At 46.5% G+C, this 25,856-nt stretch overlaps 1 protein-coding gene across 1 annotated transcript; it reads left to right on the top strand.

The window, feature by feature from the left end:
* The first annotated feature begins 1,654 nt into the window (after positions 1-1,654).
* Positions 1,655-22,814, top strand: tax1bp3 (Tax1 (human T-cell leukemia virus type I) binding protein 3). Its single transcript, XM_060846094.1, has 4 exons — positions 1,655-1,749; positions 4,797-4,916; positions 17,943-18,020; positions 20,899-22,814. Exons 1-4 carry the CDS (start codon positions 1,711-1,713, stop codon positions 21,031-21,033), a joined length of 372 nt encoding a protein of 123 aa, XP_060702077.1. The 5' UTR covers positions 1,655-1,710; the 3' UTR covers positions 21,034-22,814.
* The last annotated feature ends 3,042 nt before the right edge of the window (positions 22,815-25,856 follow it).

The raw sequence follows: 25,856 nt of genomic DNA, 5'->3' as shown, positions 1-25,856 counted from the left end.
CTGGGTTGAAAAATTGGGTAATTTTGCATACTTCTATAAAACATTTTACTTCTTCACAACTCCGGGGTTAGCATGGCTTAATTTCCAGTGTGGCATGATGGGTATAAACTGGAAGAAAAAAGGAAGGACAGAGACTTCAGTATCTCAAACATTATGGTAAATGACAGAAAGCAGGAATAGGGCAGAATTTTAATTGCCAAGTTTCGGTGTAAACGTGTGGTTAACTCTTTTAGTTTTACCAGAACCTGTTTTGAGGTGAAATGAAAACCCCTGTGGAGCTGTAAGCTCACATTTAAAGCATCAAGCAAACAATTAATTGTAGCTTCAGTGCAAGATTTTGGCTTTTAGCTCTCGTCAGGGTCAGCAAAGTGACAGCATAGCAGGGAGTCACTGAGCAATAAAACAGCAAAACAATAAAACAGCAAAACCCTGCTTTGTTTCTGCAAAAGTTCAAGTACTTGCTCTGAATGTGTACTTTCTCTGCTTTATAGGGGATCTCCAATGTTTTGGGAGTAATTCCACCTATTATTGCTTTTCTGCAACATTTGAATGATCTGTGCAGCTATTATGTGGATCTTGAATGAGGAACAACAGCAAAAACCAAATATTTATCCTGTTATATTTACAGTAGTGTTTTGTTTGTGTTTAAAACATTCAGGACTTTAAGATGTTATGTCATTGTGGTCAGCTCCAATACATCAAAACTAGCATCTACTCTAGTTGTTAATGTAAATAAGCACTTCAATTGACAAATTAAGCTTCACATTTCCTTCATCTCCTTAAATGTAACTTCTTCCTTCTGTGAGGGCCCACTGCAATTAGTCTGTTTAAAATCTGAACCAGTACCTATAAAACTCCTACAAACCTTATTTTCAGTTTTAAATTCTTACTATTTATGAATTTAACACATTTCTGAAACATTTCAGACTAGGTACTTTACAACCTACTAGACTTAATATTGAGTTCAACATCTTCAAATTGTCAATGAACTCCCATTTTTTCCCTTTCAGCTTGTTACATTCTATTATCATCTCTCAACTCTTTCCCACACCAACCCATGGGGACTGTCTGTCCTTTCAAACCTGTCAGGGGACAGACCATTGATCTGGCATTTTCACATTCAGGTCACTTCATCTGAACTATCAACATCTTTTCTCCACCAGCACTCTACATCACCATCTCCACAAACATCTGCTACCCCCAACTAGTCATCCAGACTCAAAACGTTAGCTTGCTCTGTATCTCCATGAATGTTGCCTGCCCCGCTATAATCTGCAGCATTTGTTGTTTTCAGGACAGACTCCAACATCTCCAGGAATTTGTTCCTACAGTATATAACCAGTACGCCACGCCCCCAGCCACTCGCCCCGCCCCCCGCTTGTCCCACAGCCAGTCGCCCCGCCCCTAGCCACTCACCCCGCCCCCCCGCCCGAACCACATCCAGCCGCCCCGCCCCCCTGCCTGTCGCACGGCCACTCTCCCCGCCCCCAGCCGCTCACCCCGCCCCCACGCCTGTCCCAGAGCCCCGCCCACGAGCCCAGCCTATAGCCCCGCCCACGAGCCCAGCCTATAGCCCCGCCCTCGCCCCGCCAGTCACTCGACCCCTGTCTCCAGCAGAGGTCTCGCCTCCGGTGATGTCACTTCCGCCTGTAGCTCCGCCCCCCGTTGGCAGTGCCGCCCCTGTCCCGGTGGAAGCCGAGCTGAGGCGCGATGTCGTTTATCGCCGGGCAGCCGGTCGCTGTGGTTGTGGTGAGTGCTAATGGGCAGTGGGTCTGGTGTCTCGGGATGAGCCCGGGGCCTAACGCGCTGCTGTCAGGGAGAGGATGGCTGACCGAGGTGAGCAACAAACCGGGGCCCGGTCACTCCCTCAGGCTCGGGATTGACCCCGCGACAAACCCCGGCCTCTCCTCGTCTTCAGAGCCGGGGATGGACCGGGACCGCGGCTTCACAGCAGCAGCTACCCCCACTCGTTCGGAGGGTCCACACCCCCTCACCCTTGCACCCTCTCCCCACCTCCCCGCTCCTCCCTCCGACCTTCCGCACCCCCCCAATCCCGGTCCCGCCCATCCCCCTCCCCCCCCCTCCCCTCCCCTCCCCCCCCTCCCCCCCCCCCCCAATCCCGGTCCCGCCCATCCCTCCCCCCCCTCCCCCCCCAATCCCGGTCCCGCCCATCCCTCCCCCCCCTCCCCCCCCCCCCCCCCCCTCCCCCCCCCCCCCCCCCCCCCCCCCCCCCCCCCCCCCCCCCCCCTCCCAATCCCGGTCCCGCCCATCCCTCCCCCCCCAATCCCGGTCCCGCCCATCCCTCCCCCCCCAATCCCGGTCCCGCCCATCCCTCCCCCCCCAATCCCGGTCCCGCCCATCCCTCCCCCCCCTCCCCCAATCCCGGTCCCGCCCATCCCTCCCCTCCCCTCCCCCTCCCCCAATCCCGGTCCCGCCCATCCCTCCCCTCCCCTCCCCCTCCCCCAATCCCAGACCCGCCCATCCCTCCCCTCCCCTCCCCCTCCCCCAATCCCAGACCCGCCCATCCCTCCCCTCCCCTCCCCCCCCCCTCCCCCAATCCCGGTCCCGCCCATCCCTCCCCTCCCCTCCCTCCCCTCCCCTCCCTCCCCCCTCCCCCAATCCCGGTCCCGCCCATCCCTCCCCTCCCCTCCCCCCCCAATCCCGGTCCCGCCCATCCCTCCCCTCCCCTCCCCCCCCAATCCCGGTCCCGCCCATCCCTCCCCTCCCCTCCCCCCCCAATCCCGGTCCCGCCCATCCCTCCCCCCCCCCCCCCCCCCAATCCCGGTCCCGCCCATCCCTCCCCCCCTCCCCCCTCCCCCCTCCCCCCCTCCCCCCCTCCCAATCCCGGTCCCGCCCATCCCTCCCCCCCAATCCCGGTCCCGCCCATCCCTCCCCCCCAATCCCGGTCCCGCCCATCCCTCCCCCCCCAATCCCGGTCCCGCCCATCCCTCCCCTCCCCTCCCCCTCCCCCAATCCCAGACCCGCCCATCCCTCCCCCCCTCCCCCAATCCCGGTCCCGCCCATCCCTCCCCTCCCCTCCCCCTCCCCCAATCCCGGTCCCGCCCATCCCTCCCCCCCTCCCCCAATCCCGGTCCCGCTCATCCCTCCCCTCCCCTCCCCCCCCCCCCCCCCAATCCCAGACCCGCCCATCCCTCTCTTCCCCCCCCCCCCCCAATCCCAGTCCCCCCCATCCCCGGTCCCGCCCATCCCTCCCCCCCCCATCCCCGGTCCCCCCCATCCCTCCCCCCCCCCCATCCCTGGTCCCCCCCATCCCTCCCCCCCCCATCCCCGGTCCCGCCCATCCCTCCCCCCCCCCCCCCCCCCCATTCCCGGTCCCGCCCATCCCTCCCCCCCCCCCCCCCCCATTCCCGGTCCCGCCCATCCCTCTCTCCCATCCCGGTCCTGCCCATCCCTCTCTCCCCACCCCCCCCCAATCCCAGTCCCGCCCATCCCTCCCCCCCCATCCCCGGTCCCGCCCATCCCTCCCCCCCCATTCCCGGTCCCATCCCGGTCCTGCCCATCCCTCTCTCCCCACCCCCCCCAATCCCAGTCCCGCCCATCCCTCCCCCCCAATCCCAGTCCCGCCCATCCCTCCCCCCCCATCCCCGGTCCCCCCCATCCCCGGTCCCCCCCATCCCCGGTCCCCCCCATCCCCGGTCCCCCCCATCCCCGGTCCCCCCCATCCCCGGTCCCCCCCATCCCCGGTCCCCCCCATCCCCGGTCCCCCCCATCCCCGGTCCCCCCCATCCCTTCCCCCCATTCCTGGTCCCGCCCATCCCTCCTCCCCCCCGCCCCCCAATTCCCCGTCTCGCCCATCCATCTCCCCCCCCCCCCCCAATTCCCGGTCCCGCCCATCCCTCCCCCCCCCCCCCCAATTCCTGGTCCCGCCCATCCCTCCTCTCTCCTCCCCCCCCCCCCATTCCCGGTCCCGCCCATCCCTCCCCCCCCCCCCCAATTCCCGTCCCGCCCATCCCTCCTCTCTCCTCCCCCCCCCCCCCCCCCATTCCCGGTCCCGCCCATCCCTCCTCCCCCCCCAACCCTGGTCCCGCCCATCCCTCCTCTCTCTTTCCCCCCCCCCCCCCCAAAAACCTGGTCCCCTCCCCTCTCCTCCCTTCCCTTCCCCCCCGGTCCCGCCCATCCCTCCCCCCCCCACCCCGGTCCCCCCCCATCCCTCCTCCCCCCCCCATCCCTCCTCCCCCCCCCCCCCCCCCCCAACCCCAGTCCTGCCCCCCCAACCCTGGTCCCGCCCATTCCTCCTCCTCCCCCCCACCCCGGTCCCGCCCATCCCTCCTCCCCCCCCCCCCACCCCGGTCCCGCCCATTCCTCCTCCCCCCCCCCCCCCCCACCCCGGTCCCGCCCATCCCTCCTCCCCCCCCCCCACACCCCGGTCCCACCCCCCCGGTCCCGCCCATCCCTCCCGCCCATCTCTCCCCCTCCCCGATCCCCCACATCACCTCTGCCTATCCCCCCAACATCACCCCCGCCCATCTCTCCCCCTCCCCGATCCCCCACATCACCCCCGCGCGCTCAATGTACTGTATCTCCGCGACATGACCTCCCAACTTCTCTTTGGCCCATTCTGTCTGTGCCTGTAATCAAGCACCCATCTACCCTTTGGGTACTTGGCCTCTAGCTTTGTGTACAGTGATGCTTCAAGTGATCACGTAAGTTCTTTCTAAATACTGTAATGGTGAGTAACTGAGAGTGAAATCTATCAGTAGAAAACATTCAGAAAATGGCCACTGTCCTAGAGTGCAGGTGTTCACACACACTCTCACTCTGATTCTTTATTTCAGCAACGTATTGAAATCCACAAACTGCATCATGGTGATAACCTGATCCTAGGATTCAGTATTGGAGGTGGAATTGACCAGGACCCAACACAGAACCCCTACTCAGAGGACAAAACAGACAAGGTGAGAATGGGCGATTCCAAATCCGAGAGACTTACCAGCAGGAAATAACCCAGTGGATGCATATTAATAACAGTAAACAGTTTCAAACACCTTTAGATATTGTGCATTCAGAAGATCTAAAGGCATTAGAGAGGATGTTGATACGATTCAAAAGAATTGTTCCAGGGATGAGGGACTTCATGTAGGTAGGTTGAAAAATGTGGGATAAGTTTCCATGGGGAAGAGAAGATCACGAGCAGATTTGATAAATGCTCAAAATCATGAGAGGTAAGAGCAGAGTAACCTGGCGAATGTTCTCATTAGCAAAACGGCCACGAATAAGATGGTACAGGCTCGAGGTATTTGATAAAAGAAACAATGAAGATATGAAGAAAACATTTTTCTCATGATGAATGGGTGTGATCTGGAATGCTTTGCTTGAGTGATGGAGGGATGTTTAGTTGGACCTTTCAAGAGACAGTTGGCTTAATGTCAGGAAAGGAGCATTGGAAGAAAGCAGAAGAATGATAGAGAGTAGAGACCTGGTGCAGATGTGAAAAGCTGAATGGCTCCCTATGCTATGACAATTCTGTGGTTCCTGCTTGAACCTATTGGAAGGAACTACCTATCCAGTGGGCAGAATTTGCGGGGCCAGGATGCTGGATCCCAGGACTCTGGTTAGAATGTAACACAAGATATGAGTAGACTGCAGTCTCTCTGGCCTGCTCTTCCATTCAGCCTGCTCCAATTTTTCCTTGATTCCCTGAGACACCAAAAATCTGTCCATTCCAGATATACAACAATGGAGTTTTAAAAAACAGAGGTAGAGAATTCCAAAAATGCATAACTGTATGAGTAAAGTTATTTCTCCTCATCTTAGTTGTAAATGATGAGACAATCCCTGTATGAACCCTGTCAAGTGCATTATAGGTTTCAATGCTGTCCCCTCCTACTTCTAAACTTGAGTAAATATTAATGTAATTCACTCTTCTCTCCATGTGGCAACTTTATTTGTTTTGTACGGGATGAGGGTGTCATTTGCTAGACCAGCATTCATTGCTCCTTCCAGATGACACGAGTCAACGACGTGGCTCTAGAGGATGGCAGTTTCTCGCCCTAAATGGCATTAGTGAACCAGATGGGTTTTTCTGCCAATTGACAATGGATTCATGATCATCATTAGACTCTTAATTTCAGATTTTTTTTATATTGAATTCAAATTCCACCATCTACCATGATTGGATTCAAACTCAGATCCCCAGAACATCACCTGGGTCTCTAGATTGACAGTCCAGCAATAATGCCACTTGGCTATTGCTTCCCCTGAACATCCCAACGACCAATCTGAATAAACTTTGCTGAACCTCATATAATGCAAGTTTGTCCTTCCTTAAAAGTGGAGATCAAACCCCCTTACAATTGTAGCGAGGCTTCTTTATTCCTATTGTCCAATCACCTTACAATAAAGGCCATGTTGTACCTTGATGCCTACTCCCTGTATTCCATATAGAAGTATACCCAGGTCCCTCTGCACGACAACATTCATGTTTTGCACTAAAGAATCAAAATGCAGAATTTTTCTGTGATGACCTAGAATAATCGGTTGCTGTCCAACATTATACTCCACATACTAACTTGTTGCACACTCACCCACCTTGTCTCTATCTCTTTACAGCTTCTGTATTCTCCTTACGACTTGCGACCCTGTTATCTTTGCCAATGCGCCATGGGAAAATCCAGTTTTTAAAACAAATTTTGCTCACTCAGCATGAGTATTGGTGGCTGAGCCAGCATTTGATGTTATTCCTAATTACCCTGGGAAAGTAGTTGTGAGCTGCTTTCCAAAACTACGTGGTGTAGGGCAATGAAGAGCTGTTAGGAATTTTAACTCAGTAACTGAGAAGGAACCTGGATGTTATCAAATTTATTGCAGCTGTACTCATCCAGGCAAATGGGGAATATTCCATCACACACCTGACTTCTAACTTGGAGATAGTGTGTAGGCTCTGTAGGTTTAGGATGTGACTTACTTACTCCAGGATTTCTCAGCTTTGACCTGCTCCTGTAGCAACTATTTATTTGACTGATCCACTTCAGTTTCTAGTCGATGGTAAAGCTTAGCATGCTGATCGTGAGGGAATCAGCAGTTGTAATATTATTGAATGTCAAGGAGTGATGGTTAGATTCTCTTGTTGGTGATGGTCATTGTTCACACACATTGCTTGCTACTTATCAGCCCAAGCTTGAACTTGTTGCCGAGTGGGTATGCATATGAACATGGTGTGTTTCAGTATCTGAGGAGTCGCAAATGATGCTGAAAATTGCACCTTCATCAGCAAACGTGCCTATTTTGACCTCATGATTGAACAAAAGGCCATTGAAGCGGTTGCAAGGTGTTTTGCCTAAGGACACTATCCTGAGGATCCCTTGCAGTGGCATAATGAGTCAATTTGGTTGAAGACTGATGTTTATGATGCTGGTGACCACCAGAGGATGCCATAATGGGCCCATCCATTCAGCACTTCTGGATGAGGAAGGATGCAAATACTTCATCCTTGTCTTTTGCACTGATGTGTTGGTTTCCTCCTCATTAAGGCTAGGGACATCTGTGGAAATTCCTGCTGTTGATTATTTAGTTGTCCATCACCAGTTGATGCAGCAGAACTGCAGAAATTAGACCTGATCATTGTGGGATCACTTAATCTGTTTAACATAGCTGCTTTTAATTTGCATCTAAGTAGCCCTGTATTGGAGCTTCACTGGGATGCACTTCATATTTAGATTTGCCTGGTGTTGCTTCTGGCATAACCTCCTGCGAACCTATTGATCATATCTTCCCGCATTCATGTCTAGATCATTAATGTACTCAACAAATAGCACGGGACCCAGCAATAAACCCTCTGGTATGCCACTGGTTACAGGCTTCTATGACGAAACAACCCTTCAATGCCGCCTGCTACTAGAGCCCCTTATATATGAGTCATACAGTACAAAACAAACCCTTCAGTTGAATTTGTTCATGCCGACCAGTTTTCCAAACTAAACTTGTCCCATTTGCCTGTATTTGGTCCATATCCCTCTAAACCTTTCATATTCATGTACCCGTCTGAATTTCTTTTAAATTCTGTAACTACCTGCTTATGCCACTTCCTCTGGCAACTCAAATACTCTTCCGCTCCTCCTGCCCATCACTGGGTTTACAGCATGACATTGAGAGAGTTTAGCTGTAATGAATACACCTTCCTTGACCATTAAGTGGGTTTTGAACTCAGAGCCTCTGACTTAAGTGGTGTGAACACCACCCACTGCACCATAAGACCTCCTGGAGCTTGAGGTTAAGCTCTCATTGGCATCTCCAGCAATGCGACACACCCTCAGCGCTACACTGGGTCGCACTTTGGATTTTTGTTTGCACCCACAGCCTGCCTGGTGGTTGCAATTGAATAAGCTGAGCTCAGCCATTTCAAAATTCAGCTAACACTTGATCACATTTAGGCAACATTGCTCCCCTTGGGAACCTGAGTGGACTACTTTGAATTTTGATGACAATTTGACTGTTTGAACTGATGTTCTCTGGATTGATCTAATTTAACACTGCTCCCTTTGTGATCTGAATTGGAAATTTGTAAATTGATATGCTTATCAAGACCAGACTGATTTCAGCCATCAATATGGTTGAGCTTGATCCTCTCTTTCACCACCACTCCTCCATTCTTCTTCCTTCCAGTTTTACCTGCTGCTTGTTAAATAACCCTGCCTCCTCCACCTTCTGAAGCACAGAGTTCCAAAGTCAAGAAAAAGAAAACAAAACTCCCCTGATTTCTGTGCCAAAATTGTGACCCCTAATTTTAAAACCGTGTCTCCTCATTCTGGACGCGATATTATCGGGACTGAATGGTCTGAGTTATAAGGAGAAGCTGAATAGGCTGGGATTTCTTTTTCCTGGCGTGTAGGAGATTGAGGGCTGAACTTATCTATGTCCCTCATGATTTTATAAACCTCTATTAGGTTAATAGCCAAAGTCTTTTCCCCAGGGGTGAGGAGTTCAAAACTAGAGGGCATGGGTATAAGGTGAGAGGGGAAGGATTTGAAAGAGACCTTAAGGGCAACTTTTTCACACACGATCTTGTAGGACTTTTACACATTGGCTTAAAAAGCTTTCCTGGATACTTTTTAAGAATTCCACCCCTCTCATCCTTTCAGACTTTGTCTATTCCAGTTAATATTTAGGAAGTTGAAATTCTTTACTATTATTACCCTACTTTTACGCATCTGAGATTTGACTACACATATGACGTTGTTTTTCCCTATTTAGGAGCCTATGGTATACACCCAGTAAAAGATTGGATCCTTTCTGTTTAGGTTCTAATTCGCCTCATCCTCTGGGATCATTGCCCCTCGTTACAGAAATTAACTTCTTGATCAATATTGTGACTCCGCCTCACCATTACATCTCCTCTTCCCCACCCCAATCTCCTCAAGGATATTGTCCCATTGCAGTTCTGCTGTAACCCATTGTACTGATGTGTACAAATCCTACTTTCCCCGAAATGAACTGGGTGATTGGCAGTCCTTGTATTGCACCAGTGCTTCAGCTTTGTGTTAATTCTATTCTATCCTCCTATTCCTATACTCACTGACCCTTCAGTTTAACATGTATATTCCCACCACAGGGACATTGGATGCTGCCATTAAAAATGGCTGCTGTGATCCAACTGCTCATGCTCAGCTGCACCCATCATTTTACTACTTGATGTTGGTAGTCACTGCAGCTGAAGAAAACATAACTGAAAGCTGTACCATGATATGTTATGCATTAGCTTGATAGTATTTGGATTTTCTAATATTAAATTGCAATGTGCTGCCTGGTCAGGAGTGCACTGTTGTGTCAACCAGCACAACCCTGAGCAATATAAAGACGATTTCTTTATAGATCCTATCAGGAATGAACAGTGATTCATGTTCCCTAGATTCCCTGTAATAGTAGAAGGAATTGGGTTTACTTGTATATCAAACCCAGAGGGGGTGATTTGTTTGATAAAGTTGACACAAAGCATTGTTTAAGTATAGTCAAAAATCAGACAACATCAGGTTATAGTTTAGAGGTTTATTTGTAAGTACAAGCTTTCGGAGTGCTCTTCCTTCAGGTAGCTAGTGGGGCAAGATTGTAGCACACTCAATTTATAGTAGAAGATCAAAGTGTCATACAACTGATGCGATGTATTGAACAAATCTACGTTGCAGTTAAGTCTTTAATCACATAGAATGGGGTGGGAGGTTTCGGTTCATTAATATGCAAATCCCAGAACTTCTTTCAAGTCACATTCCCGAAGTAACTTGAGGTTTTATTTTAAAGTGACAGTTCAGATAATGTATGGGGTGAGAGGTTAAATCTGTCTGTATCCCAACCTGAGTCAAACTGGTAGGAATTGAGAAAATGTCACATGGACTGACCGACTACTGATTGTGTGCTCTTTGAACAAAATAGTATATATTTGCAAATATAAATCTTTGAATGCAAATTCACCCAATAACTTGTGTGTGTGTGTGTGTGAATGTGTATGTGCGAGCGCGAGTGTGATGGCCTGTGGGAGGGTGTGTGTGAGTGTGTGTAAAGAGTGCGTGTGAGTGTATAGTGTAGTGGAGTCACCTGTAGTGTGACATGAACCCAAGATCCCAGTTGAGGCCATTCTCATGGGTACCGAGCTTGGCTGTATGTTTCTGCTCGGCCAGTCTGCGTTGTTGTATATCCTAAAATCCACCTTGGAGGACGGTCACCTGAAGATCTGAGGCCAAATGTCCCTGACTGCTGAAGTGTTCCCTGACTGGGAGGGAACATACCTGTCTGGCGATTGTTGCACGGTCTCCTTCATCCGTCGGTCTTGCCAGTGTAGAATGCCTTGGTGGTGTCCCCACGTGTAATGGTGTATCCAGTTTGACACTCTGACATGCTTTGCAGTGGTTGCCATGACAGGGTTGTGTAGTATTGTGGCTGATGTAATCCTGAAGGCTGGACAGTTTGCTGTGAACAATGGTCTGTTCAAGGTTTGATGATTGTTTAAAGGTGAGAAGTGGAGGTGTAGGGAAGATCCTGGCAAGGTGATCATCCTCCTCTCTCTTCTCCCCTCCTCCCCCCCCCCCCCGGCTCTTTCCATACCAAGTGCCGCCTTCACTGTCCTACCTGTCTGTGACTCCACTTTCAAGGAGCTACGAACTTGCACTCCAAGGTCTCTTTGTTCAGCAACACTCCCTAGGACCTTACCATTAAGTCCTGCTAAGATTTGCTTTCCCAAAATGCAGCACCTCACATTTATCTGAATTAAACTCCATCTGCCACTTCTCAGCCCATTGGCCCATCTGGTCCACATCCTGTTGTAATCTGAGGTAACCCTCTTTGCTGTCTACTCCACCTCCAATTTTGGTGTCATCTGCAAACTTACTAACTGTACCTCTTATGCTCGCATCCAAATCATTTATGTGAATGACAAAAAAAATGTAGAGGACCCCCAGCACCGATCCTTGTGGCACTCCACTGGTCACAGGCCTCCAGTCTGAAAAACAACCCTCCACCACCACCCTCTGTCTTCTACCTTTGAGCCAGTCCCATGAGATCTAACCTTGCTAATCAGTCTGCCATGGGGACCCTTGTCGAACGCCTTACTTAAGTCCATATGGACCACATCTACTGCTCTGCCTTCATCAATCTTCTTTGTTACTACTTCAAAAAACTCAAATCATGTTTGTGAGACATGATTTCCCATGCACAAAGCCATGTTGACTATCCCGAATCAGTCCTTGCCTTTCCAAAACATGTACATCCTGTCCCTCAGGATTCCCTCCAACAACTTGCTCACCACTGAGGTCAGGCTCACCGGTCTATAGTTCCCTGGCTTGTCTTTACCACCCTTCTTATACAGTGGCACCACACTTGCCAACCTCCAGTCTTCCGGCACCTCACCTGTGACTATCGATGATACAAATATCTCAGCAAGAAGCCCAACAATCACTTCTCTAGCTTCCCACAGAGTTCTCTGGTACACATGATCAGGTCCTGGGGATTTATCCATTTCAAGACATCCAGCACTTCCTCCTCTGTAATCTGGACATTTTGCAAGATGTCACCACCTATTTACCTACAGTCTATACCTTCCATATCCTTTTCCACAGTAAATACTGATGCAAAATATTCATTTAGTATCTCCCCCATTTTCTGTGGCTCCACACAAAGGCCGCCTTGCTGATCTTTGAGGGGCCCTATTCTCTCCCTAGTTACCCTTTTGTCCTTAATAGATTTGTAAAAACCCTTTGGATTCTCCTTAATTCTCTTTGCCAAAGCTATCTCATGTCCCTGAGTTGCCCTCCTGATTTCCCTCTTAAGTATACTCCTACTTTCTTTATACTCTTCTAAGGATTCACTCGATCTATCCTGTCTACACCTGACCTATGCTTCCTTCTTTTTCTTAACCAAACCCTCAATTTCTTTAGTCATCCAGCATTCCCTATAGCTACCAGCCTTACCTTTTACCCTGACAAGAATATACTTTCTCTGGATTCTTGTTATCTCATTTCTGAAGGCTTCCCATTTTCCAACCGTCCCTTTACCTGCAAACATCTGCCTCCAATCAGCTTTCGAAAGTTCTTGCCTAATACCGTCAAAATTGGCCTTTCTCCAATTTAGAACTTCAACTTTTAGATCTGGTCTATCCTTTTCCATCACTATTTTAAATCTAATAGAATTATGATCGCTGGCCCCAAAGTGCTCCCCCATTAACACCTCAGTCACCTGGCCTGCCTTATTTCCCAAGAGTAGGTCAAGTTTTGCACTTTCTCTAGTAGGTACATCCACATACTGAATCAGAAAATTGTCTTGTACACACTTAAGAAATTCCTCTCCATCTAAACCTTTAACACTATGGCAGTCCCAGTTGATGTTTGGAAAGTTAAAATCCCCGACCATAACTACCCTATTATTCTTAGAGATAGCTGAGATCTCCTTACAAGTTTGTTTCTCAATTTCCCTCTGACCATTGGGTGGGGCTATAATACAATCCCAATAAGGTGATCATCCCTTTCTTATTTCTCAGTTCCACCCAAATAACTTCCCTGGATGTATTTCCAGGAATATCCTCCCTCAGCACAACTGTAATGCTATCCCTTATCAAAAATGCCTCTCCCTCTCCTCTCTTGCCTCCCTTTCTATCCTTCCTGTAGCATTTGTATCCTGGAACATTAAGCTGCCAGTCCTGCCCAACCCTGAGCCATGTTTCCGTAATTGCTATGACATTCCAGTCGCATGTTCCTAACCATGCCCTGAGTTCATCTACCTTCCCTGTTAGGCCCCTTCCATTGAAATAATGCAGTTTAATTTATTAATCCTACCTTGTCCCTGCCTGCCCTGACTGTTTGACTCACTTATGTTCTCAGCTGTACCCGTCTCAGATCGATCTCTTTCCTCTCTATCTCCCTGGATCTCCCTCCTCCTCTTCCCACGCCCCCCCCCCCCCCCAAGCCAACCTCACTAGTTTAAATCCTCCCAAGCAGTTCTAGCAAATTTCCCTGCCACTATATTAGTCCCCTTCCAATTTAGGTGCAATCCATCCTTCTTGTACAGGTCACTTCTACCCCAAAAGAGATTCCAATGATCCAAAAATGTGAATCCTTCTCGCATACACCAGCTCCTCAGCCATGCATTCATCTGCTCTATCCTCCTATTCCTGCCCTCACTAGCTCGTAGCACTGGGAGTAATCCAGATATGACTATTCCTTTTTTAAATTTCTGCCTAACTCTCTGTAATCTCCCTTCAGAGTCTCAATCTTTTCCCTTCCTATATCGTTGGTTCCAATGTGGACAATGACCTCCTGCTGGCCCCTCTTCCCCCATGAGAACATTCTGCACCCTCTCGGAGACATCCTTGATCCTGGCACTAGGGAAACATTCTGCTTTTTCTGTGGCCAACAGAGAAATGTCTGTCTGTACCTCTGACTACAGAATCCCCTAACACAATTGATCTCTTGGAAGCTGACGTACCCCGCATTGCATTAGAGCCAGTCTCAATACCAGAAACTTGGCTGTTTGTGCTACGTTCCCCTGAGAATCCATCACCCTGTACATTTTCCAAAACAGCATACCTGTTTGAAATGGGTATATCCACAAAAGACTCCTGCCCTAGGTGCCGACCTCTCTCATCCTTCCTCGAGTTAACCCATCTATGTGACTGTATCTGAGACTTTACCCCCTTCCTATAACTGCCATCCAACACATATTGTTGCTGTTGCAAATTCCTCATCGCTTCTATCTGTCTCTCCAACCGATCCACTCGATCTGATAAGATTCGCTTCCAACAGCATTTATGGCAGATATAATCCGCAGTAACCCTTAAACTCTCTTTAAACTCCCATATCTGACAAGAAGTGTATATCACTGCAAAGGTCATTTTTCCTCCTTCCCAATCTACAGACCCAGAAAATAACACCGTCTTATTCCTCTACAAACACTGCCCCAGGTTAAATTAATAGCTATGGCTTATATTTTAAGTTTAATCAAGAGACTTATCTCCAAAAACACATAATCAAGAAAGAATCCACTATACTCACTACTGCAGCCTTTCTCTCAGACAGACTTAAAACAACAATTAACTTATCTGATTCTGTGCTGTGAACTTCCCCCATCAGTTCCTCCAAGATTAGTTGTGAATTTCACTGTTTGTTCATTTTCCCAGATGCACTCCGATGTCCAACAATACACGAATTCAAACAGCAAAGGCGATAACTGTGCAGGTTCTCTCTCTCTCACACCTGCACTGTCCTCACATATTCATAAATTGAAACTATCCACCCCATTCTAAGTGATAAAAGCCTTAGCAGTGATGTAGGTTTGTTCAATACATTGCATCAGTTGTATGGCACTTTGATCTTTTATAAATTGTGTGTCCTATGATCCTGCCTAGCTACCCATTGAAGGAGCAGCGCTCTGAAAGTTGTATTTCCAAATAAACATTGTCTATAACCTGGTTGGGTGATTTTTAACTTTGTCCACCTCAGTCCAACATTGGCATCTCTACATCTTGTTAAAATATGTCACTAATGTACACACACAGGGCTCCATCTAGTGGTGGCATTGGCCCCTGAACCAGCTTCTTTATTTTAAACTGTGTCCCTTGCTGAAACTTCACTGAAATGCCTTCAGTGCACGTATATACTTAAGTAAGGAGACCAAACCTGTACGCAGTTCTCTATTTGTGGCCACAAATATCTTTGATTTTATGCTCCTCCGCACTTGCAATACAGGCCACCATTCCGTTTGCTTTTGTGATTGCTTGCAGTGTGTGGACACCATGATTTGGAGGTGCTGGTGTTAAACTGGAGTGGGCAAAGTCAGGAGTCATAGGACACCAGGTTATAGTCCCAAAAGGTTTATTTGAAATCTCAAGCTTTCAGAGCACAGCCCCTTTGTCAGGTGAAATGAAGAGAAGAGCACTAGGCACAGAATGCTCAAAAGATCAGACAATTGGTGTGAGTGGAGTGTCGAATAATAAATCTCTGCAGGTGACCAAGACTGCTAGATGGTGTGAGCAAACTGTTAACAGCTGAATACCAAGCAAAGGGCTGACCTATAATCTGATTAAATGAGGCAGAGAGGTAATTACAAAACATTAAAAATAAGGTGGTGCTGGAGACAAATTAATGACTAGAATAACATGTTAGGTAATGAGTCGCATGCTCAGAGTCTAACCAAAGTAGTAAATAATCCAGAATTGTACAAACTACTTAAGATAGAGAGGTAACAATTTGTCAAGGTGATGGTGTCAAACTAGGACCATTAGGATGATTTTACAGATACAGAACAGTGTGGTGGGGTCATACGTTGCATGACATGAACCCAAGATCACAATTAAGGTCCTCTTCATGGGAACAGAACTTGGCGATCAGTTTCTGCTCCGTGATTGTTGTACATCTCAAAGGTTGGAGGCTGAATGCCCCTGACCACTGAGGTATTCCCTGACTGGGAGGGAGCATCCCTGTCTGGCAATTGTTGTGTGGTCTCCATTCATCCGTTATCATAGCATCTGCTTGGTCTTGCCAACGTACCATGCCTTGGGGCATTGTTTACCTGCAGCGTATGAGATAGACACCATTGGCCAAGTCACATGAGTGCCTGCCCGTACATGCTGGGTGGTGTTTCCACATGTGATGGTAGTATCCACGTCGACACTAACAAATCTTGCAGTGGTTGCCATGTCAGTGTTTTGTGGTGTGGTTGATCTGAAGGCTGGTAGTTTGCAGCAAATTATCCAGCACACAACGCTGCCATGGCAACCTCTGCAAGACATGTCAGATCATCGACATGGATATGCCATCACACATAGGAACACCACTCACCACGTACACGGTAGCTACTCATATGATTTGGCCAATGATGTCTATCTCATACTCTGCAGGCCAGAATGCCCCGAGGCATGGTACATTGGTGACACCAAGCAGATACTATGACAATGGATGAATGGACACTGCAACAATTGCCAGACAGGGATGTTCCCTCCCGGCCAGGGACATTCAGCCTCCAGTCTTTGGGTACGAGACCTCCAAGGCGGGTTTCGAGATACAACAAGGCAGAATCACCAAGCAGTGACTGATAGCCAAGTTCCGTACCTGTGAAGATGGCCTCAACCATGATGTTGGGTTCATGTGTGACCCCACAACACTTCTGTATCTGTAAAATCCTCATAACTGTCCTGTTTTGACGCCATCACCTTGAAAAATTATGATCTCTGTATCTTCATTAGTTTGTACAGTTTTGGATTACTGACTACTTTGCTTAGACTCTTGGCATGTGACTCTTATACCTTATTTAAATAATTTAGTTTGTCTCCAGCACCACCTTAACTTTAATGTTTTTGTAATTATCTTCTTGCCTCATTTAATCAGATTATAAGTTATCCCTTTGCTTGTTATTCAGCTGTTAACACTTCACTCACACCATCTAACACTCCTGCTCACATGCAGAGATTTATTATTCCTCACACCAGTTGTCTGATCGTTTGATCTCTCTGCCCTTGATCCTGCTGCCCATAAATTCCGTGTGTGCTCTTCGCTCTCCCTTCACTTGCATTCCGAAAGCTTCAGATTTCAAATAAACCTGTTGGACTATAATCTGGTGGTCAGACTTCTGACGGTATCTGAATGCTGTATTTCTGATTCATGTACAAAACCACCTTCCTCTGACTGTATCACAACATTCTGCAATCTCTCTGCAACTACATAATGTTTTTCTGTGCTCCCTACCAAAGGTAAATGCTTACATTTTCCCACATTAATACTACGTCTGTCTTAGTCCATTGAGGCTATCCCTTTGCAGACATTGTGTATCCTTCTCCCGGTTTGCTTCACCGTAGGTCCCCTCAACCAAGTCATCAATACGGATTGTCAATGTGAGGTTCCAGCACAACCCCTTAGCTACTAAACCAATTTCTGTTGCCATCTGGGAAATGACACATTTGTTGCAAATGTTTTCTCTCAGCTAGCCAGTCCTCTATCCACGTCAATACATAACCACAATGCTATGAGCTCTTCTGTCTTACATCTTCTATGTGGCCCATGGAGAGGATTAAATGTTTTTCATTCATTGTAGAGATCAGGAGTCAAATGTACCAAGTGGTAGGAAAAATCTTCCTTCCACTTGATGAAATGGTTCTGAACGATTTCAGCCCTGTTCTAACTTTCAGTGTTTTAAGGTTAATTTCTGTGGTAATGTGGTTTTCAAAATGATAATATTTTGGACTATCAGTGCGACAGTGTGCTGGTAAATAACCTGTTTGCTCATATCTCTGACCTGGTCAACTTAATGGAACATTTGATAGCAAAGTTCAGATGAGAACTGGATAAATATTTAAAGGTGAGCAAATTTCATTAATATGTTAAAGTGCAGGAAGTCGTCTAATTAGATCCCAATTGTCTTATATTTAGTGATTAGTCTGTTTAAATGATTATAGTTTAATCAGAATGGAGAAACTATTAGAATCAACTGTACGTCTCTCTTTGTATTTACAGGGTATATATGTAACAAGAGTCTCAGAAGGCGGACCAGCGGAAAAAGCGGGTCTCCAGGTTGGAGACAAAATAATGCAGGTTGGATTTGCAGTGATGCTATGTATAAAGCAATATGTGTTTAGCCAATTAGTATCCATATAACCATTATGTCCATGAACTGACAACAATTATAGAATCTCTACAGTGTGGAAACAGGCCATTCGGCCATCAAAACCACACCAACCCTCTAAAGATCACTCCCACTTAGAAAAGCCACCTATCCTATCCTGTAGCCCTGCATTTCCCAAGCCTAAGCCACCTAGCCTACACCTCCCTGAATCCTGGGCAATTTAACATTGCCATTCCATCTAATCTGCACATCTTTGGACTGTGGGAAGAAACCGGAGTACCCGGAGGAAACCAGCGCAGACACGGGGAGAATATACAAACTCCATCATCACCCAAAGGTGAAATCAAACCCAGGTCCCTGGTGCTGTGAGGCAGCAGTGCCAACCACTGAGGCACTTAGCAAGCCTTGAGAAGATTTGTAGCTCAGGTTGAAGTTTTGGATGTAGGTTTGCTCGCTGAGCTGCAAACGTTTTGTTGCCTTACTCAGTAACATCTTCAGTGGGCTTCAGGCGAAGCAATACTGAAAACTCCTGCTTTCTATTTATATATTTGGGTTTCTTCGGGTTGGTGATATCATTTCCTGTGGTGATGTTATTTCCTGTGGTGAATTCACTTCCTGTTCCTTTTCTCAGGGTGTGGTAGATGGAGTGTAACTCTGTTTGAGGCACTGTGCTGCCCAAGATTGCTGAGGCAAAGCCCCTTATAATTTTTACTTCCAGTTCACATTGTAACTTTCTCTAGTTGTATATAGAGAGGTTGAGGAGGGGAATTAGTTCATTATGTTATGAACTTTATATTGTTATGAAAATGTGGCTGTACTTTAAGAAAGTTAAAAGCAGCAGAACTACGAGACATAGCACCAAGTGTTCTCAATAAGTTAACAATGTAACACTTGGTCGAATAACTTGATTAGCTTGTCGCTTGGAGACAAAAGCAAATTCTAATTTGACCAGTCAGTTTAAATTCTACCCCAAAAATATCAAACTCCAATCCAGTTTGAATTTAGTATATTGATAATCTTAAAAGCCAATGACAATCTGAAGCTTTGGGGGTACAAGACTAGGGAAAATTGAACAGTTGAGAGGAGAACTGACAAGCCCAGCATGTAAACAGACTGCCTGAAAATAGCTTTTTAAAAGTACCTTTTGGATCAGTAACCTGTGAGGCAGAAATTCCTAATAAGAAGAAAAGGCGACACAGGAAGGTTGGAATAGAAGAATGGAAGCTGCCTGGGTTTGAGATAAGGATGGTTTTGTAAATCTTGATTGGGAGTTTTATTGGACTAGTGTTATAGAAGGGAAGGTAACAGGTTAGAGGAAAGAATTGTAAATAGTGGTTAGTTAATTATTCTGTTAGATATTTAAAAAAAAATTTTACTTTAAATAGTTCTTGGCTACTCGAATTTTTACAGATTACTGCACAGGATAAATCTTTTGTGTTGGTTTTAAATTAAGTGGGAGGGTTTACACAGTGTTGTAACAGTATTGTCAATGAAAGGAATTTTCACAATAGGCTTAAGAGGGCAGGCCTGTGATTTCAATCAATCTATCAGACCCCGCACCAGCTGCTGACATGTTTAGTTTCTGGGAGGCAGTATCCTCAGCTCAGTAGTCAGCCTGGTCCGGTTAATCTCGAGGTAAAATGTAGAATTTGAACATGGTTGATGGCGATGGTCAGTGCAGAGCACCGTTGTTTTTAACAGTTCAGGGAGATTACTGCAATTTTTATAAATAAAGCAAGGTGGCACAGTGGTTAGCACTGCTGCCTCACAGTGCCAGAGACCCGGGTTCAATTCCTGCCTTGGGCAACTGTCTGTGTGGAGGTTGCACATTCTCCCCGTGCCTGCATGGGTTTCCTCCAGGTGCTCCGGTTTCATCCCACGGTCCAAAGATGTGCAGGTTAGGTGAATTAGCCATGCTGAATTGCCCGTAGTGTTTGGTCCATTGATCGGGGTAAATAAAGTGTAGGGGAATGGGGTTGGGTCCGTTACTCTTCGGAGGGTTGGTATGGACTTGTTGGGCCGAACGGCCTGTCCGCATACTGAAGAGAATCTAATCATTTTCACTTGAGGAATATATAAACAGGAGGTCATTCAATACCTCAGCTGTTCTGCAAGTTCATTGAGAGCCTGATTAATTGGTTTCTTAACCTTATTCACTGGCTTTTGACCCACATCCTTTCAGACCTTGCCCTTGACTAATAGAAGTCTTGGTCTCATTTCCAATTATCAGTTAACACCTTTTCATGGAGAGAAAGTGAGGACTGCAGATGCTGGAGATCAGAGTCGAAGTGAGTGTTGCTGGAAAAGTGCAGCAGGTCAGGCAGCATCCGTGGAGCAGGCCAGTCAACATTTTGGGCATAAGGCCTTCATCAGGAAAGGCTGATTGGGTTTGTTGGTTTGAAGGAGAAAGTGAGGACTGCAGAAGCTGGAGATCAGAGCTGAAAATGTGTTGCTGGAAAAGCGCAGCAGGTCAGGCAGCATCCAAGGAGCAGGAGAATCGACATTTCGGGCATGAACACTTCTTCAGCGCTTTTCCAGCAACACATTTTCAGGTTTGGTTTGAAGCCTGTGTTTGGAAGCTGAGACCTCGTCATCTGGTCGATGTAATAATAAATTGAGGTATAGTGTTTAATTCTTAGATGTTGATCCTTTTCCTTGGTTAGTAGGCAGGCAGGGATGTATTCTGGTTCACTGAACGCCTGATCGTCTTGTGGAAGGAATGTGGTGAGAAAGCTCCAGCTGGAAAGAGAATCTATGGCAGGCAGCTTGTTTTGTTTGCTATTGAACAAAAATGTGTGTAATGGACTCTGTTTTAAGCCACACCCCTGATATTGGTGCCTTTTGCAGGTGAATGGTTGGGATATGACGATGGTAACACATGACCAGGCCAGGAAACGTCTCACTAAGAAGAATGAAGATGTTGTTCGGCTTCTGGTAACTCGAAAATCTCTGCAGCAGGCGATCTGCCAGTCCATGCAGTGATTGAGCTCTCACTGGGACCAGTGCCCTGCTTGAATATCACAATTTAAAGAGAAATGATCCCATAGTTAAAGGCCATTTAATATTGCTGCAAGGCGTTGTACAGACGATAGCCAGTCAGCATTCGTCACTAATAGACGAGCAAAAGCACTTACTATTTAAATGTATAGGTAATAACCTGGATGTATATCTCACTGAGAATGACATGAAATTCTCTGATGCCAATGTACAAACTAGTATCGATTTGACAGCATTATCGTTGGGATCAGTTCCCAAAGTCAAGGACTCCGGCATATTTAATACCAGAGCCTCATGCCTATTAGACAAGTAATTGACATGTCCTTTTCACATTCCTCTGAATGCAGACGTTAAACTATTTTAAGTGGTTTTAAATCACCATCCAAATGCCAAAGTTCTGTGAAAGATATTCCCGCTATTTGTGGGTTTTTCAATGGCCACGATGCCCCAGCAATGTCTGCGTGCCTCCTTTCCGATCAGCACTGAACAACTTAATAGCTAGCTGTTGTTTAATAAGGGAGTTCAATGTAGTTGGCACTGTGCCAGAATGAGCAGAGGTACACTTTGGTTTCATCTGTTGACAGTATGGCTTTATCTGTCACGTGCCAATGAATTGATGCTGCATAATACAGGGATCACCCAGGGGCTCACTAATCATGGCTAAAGGTGCTGTTTTGGTGGAAGAAGCAATTAAATTAAAAACTAATTCATACCAAAGTGATCTACATCCTTTCTGTTGTAAATTCTGTACCTATGCAGGTGTCTAGAAGTTAAAGATTTGTCTGAAATCATTTTTCAAAATGTACTTTTTACAGCCTTTTATTGAATAATCTTTTCTAATATTTTAACACAGTCCTGTGCCTTCACACATCTAACTCCACAGCACTAACCTTGGAATGTGAACATAACCACAAGTGTTATGTACTTGCAAAAGGAACAGGCGTCAGATTGTTATTCTATGTGCATCTCTTCTCATGTTGCTGTATACAGTGTAGCTTTCGTTTATAATCCATGGTCATCACTAAGTAACTGTCCAAGGCTCATCAAAGTGCCTTCATTTCCAGTTCTTGCCATTAACCAGTCAAAAGCCCAAGATGTAGAGAGGGAAAGAATTTGACTGCAGTATCTACTGCACAAACACACATTTAACTTCCCTTTGCCTAGAATTATTGGGACCTTTCACATGTATAAATATGAAAATAAGGTTGTGTGCATGCTTACCTGATTACCTCTTAGCCAGTTGTAAGTGTGCGTGGGCTGCCTGTTGTGACTGGAGCATTAGCAATCAGCAAGTGGTTTCTGTGACAAGCTGAGAGCTCTGGATTCTAACATTCTGTTCTCAAGTTCTACTTGTTTCTTGTCAAATGCTTTGCTCTGTGTCTGATGGGTGTTGCACAGCGAGAACTATCTGTCACCAGGCAGCAACTGTGTGCAGATTGCATACAGATACTACATACTTCACCTGGACTCCTCACAGCATTATCTTTTTAATTGTATAATTTACTAGGGGTTTTGAACCACTTGTTGAATTTTTTTCAGAGTAGATAAATGACTACAAAAAGTAAGGTGTACAAAGATGCAAGGAAACTTCATGTTTGTAAATCCTGTGGATCATGATTGCTTTCATATTATCATGACTTAAGACTGTTAATAATTGGGTTTAAAACATGGGGAATAGATCTGGTGAGTAAGAAATTACTCATTATACAAAATAGCCCTTTCACCATGTAACTGCTTTCAATAAAAAATAAACTTGCGTTATTAAATAGGATCTTGTGTCTTGTTTGTACTGAATCCAGTGCCTCAAGAGGATGTGACGCTACCTGGTGTGACTCATTAACTGTCTTCAGTAGCACAGCTGGAATTGTCAAGTGCTGCTCTGCTAGTCGTGTGATTGTCAGCATCCAGCCCATGACTAGGCCTCTGACTGGCACAGCTAGTTCAATATGATAGGGTAGTGAAGAAGGCTTTCCTTGGATACAACATTGAGTACAGGACTTGGGAGGTCATGTGGATCTGTATAGGGCATTGGTTAGATCACTTTTGAATTCTGGTCTCCCTCCTATCGGAAGGATGTTGTGAAACTTGAAAGAGTTCAGAAAAGATTTACAAGGATGTTGCCAGGGTTGGAGGATTTGAGCTGTAGGGAGAGGCTGAACAGGCTGGGGCTGTTTTCCCTGGAGCATCAGAGACTAAGGGGTAACTTTAGAGGGTTATAAAATCATGAGGGGTATGGATAGGGGGAAGAGACCAGGTCTTTTCCCTGTAGTGGGTGAGTCCAGAACTAGAGGGCATAGGTTTAGGATGAGAGGGGAAAGACTTAAAAGGGACCTAAGGGGGAACTTTTTCATAGAGGGTGGTGTGTGTATGGAATGAGCTGCCAGAGGTGGAGGCTGGTACAATTACAGCATGTAAAAGCTACCTGGGTGGGTATATGAGTAGGAAGGGTTTGGAGGGATATGGACCAAGTGCTGGCCAATGGGACTAGATAAGTTGAGAATATCTGGTCGGCATGGACTAGTTGGACCAAAGAGTCAGTTTCTGTGCTGTATATCTATAACTCTATGTTCCCCATTTACTTCCAGCCTGCTGTAACCCTGATTTTTTTTTTTGACTGGTTTTCAGTTGGAAAAAAGGCCTTTAATTCTTTTAATATGTAATTCCAGCGTTTGAAAGTCGTTAATATGTTAAATCAAGCAAGAAAACCCACAGAAAGCTTTCACCAAGTGGGTTTGTGAATATAAATTGGACTAATTTCACTGAGTGATTCTGAACGTATCGCTGCATAGACTGGAACAAAACAGCCACATGATTGAAACCAAGCATTAAGGTGGGCACGTTTTGAAGAGTTTAATGACAGTGTCAGGAGAGAAACCAGTCCATCCTGGTGTTTATTTGCTTCATTTGATACTTTTATCATGTAAATCTGTTATTGTAAGTCTCTATTCCTTCTCTGTCAGCTTGTCTAGCTTCCCCTTAAATATGTCTTTACTAATTCATTCAACCACTCTTTGTGATAACCAGTTTATTCTCACCCAGCTTTCTTCTGAATTCCCTGTTAGATTTCTTGGTGACAATCTTTTACATTGATGTACAAAGTTTAAAATCACACAACACCAGGTTATAGTCCAACAGGTTTAATTGGAAGCACACTAGCGTTTGGAGCGACACTCCTCCATCAGGTGATAGTGGAGGGCTCGATCGTAACACAGAATTTATCACAAAAATTTGCAATGTGATATAACTGAAATTATACATTGAAAAATTGATTGTTAAGCCTTTCATCTGTTAGAATACAGTGATAGTTTCACATCTTTCATGTGTAAATCACAAAACCCTTTTTTTTTAAAGTTGCATTCTCGGGTTAGCTGTTAACAATGGTGATAGCTAGACAGTATGTTGAAGGTGTTAACCCCCTGTGTTCTCTGTCTATGACCTGATGTTTAGATTGATTCTAATCTTAAAAAGTGAGAGAAGAGTTTTACATAAATTCATGCAGTTTTTGAGCACGGAGTTCTACATGAATGTGTGCAGTTTTTGAGCAAAGTGCACCATAACTCTGCAATACAAATTCACCCCACAAAATATATGTGTGCATGTGGGTCTTTGTCTGTGTCTCTGTTTGGGGTGGGGGTTGTGAATGTGAGAATGTGTGTGTGTGGTGGGTGCAGAGTGTCTTAAGTCTGTGAAGCAGTGCTTGTGGGAGTGTCTCTATAAGGGTGTGTGTGGGTGTCTGAGAGTGCGTCTGTGTGTACCTGTGTCCGTGTGTATGTAGGAATATCTGTGTGTGTGTGTGTAGTGCAATGGTGATCACCTGTAATGTGACATGAACCCAAGGTCCCGGCTGAGGCCCTCCCTATGGGGACCGAACTTGGCTATCAGCCTCTGCTCGGCCACTTTCCTCTGCTGCCTGTCCCGAAGTCCACCTTGGAGGATGGTCACCCGAAGGTCCGAGGCTGAATGTCCTGGACCACTGAAGTGTTCTGCAACTGGGAGGGAACCTTCCTGTCTGTTGATTGTTGTGCGGTGCTCATTCATCCATTGTCATAGCCTTTGCTCGGTTTCCCCAATGTACCATGCCTCCGGGCATCCTTGCCTGCAACGTATAAGATAGACAACGTTGGCTGAGTCACATGAGTACCTGCCATGTACAAGGTGGGAGGTGTTCCCATGTGTAATAGTGGTATCTTGCAGCGTCCACCGTGACAGGGTTGTATGGAGTTATCCTGAGAGCCGGACAGTTTACTACGAACAATGATCTGTTTGAGGTTTGGCGGTGGTTTAAAAGCAAATAGTGGAGGTGTGGGGAAGGTCTTGGTGAGGTGCTCATCCTCATTGATAATGTGTTGCAGGTCACGAAGAACATGGCGTAATTTTTCAGCCCCTGGGAAGTATTGAACAATGAAGGGTACCCTGTCAGTTGCAGCACGTGTCTGTCTCCTGAGGAGGTCATTACGGTTCCTTGCTGTGGCACGTCGGAACTGATGGTCAATTTTACATTAATAGTTTTGCTCTTCTCCATTTGGAAAGATTCTCTCCACATCCACTCCATCAAAGTCTGTCAGATCTCGATCCCTCTATTAGAACATAGAGCAATACAGTACAGAACGGACCCTTCGGCTCTCAATGTGGCGTCGATCTGTGAACTCTTCTCAGCTCATCCCCCTACATTATCCCATCATCATCTATGCCTTTATCTAAGGATTGTTTAAATCTGCCCAGTGTGGTTGAGTTAACTACATTGGCAGACAGGGCGTTCCATGCCCTTAGCACTCTACGTAACGAGCCTGCCTCTGACATCTGTCTTA

The sequence above is a fragment of the Hemiscyllium ocellatum genome, chromosome 28 (assembly GCF_020745735.1).
Source record: "Hemiscyllium ocellatum isolate sHemOce1 chromosome 28, sHemOce1.pat.X.cur, whole genome shotgun sequence".
In the NCBI taxonomy this organism is placed as follows: domain Eukaryota; kingdom Metazoa; phylum Chordata; class Chondrichthyes; order Orectolobiformes; family Hemiscylliidae; genus Hemiscyllium; species Hemiscyllium ocellatum.
The sequence above is the reverse complement of the archived record's forward strand: the minus strand, read 5'-3'. Positions and strand labels throughout refer to the sequence as shown.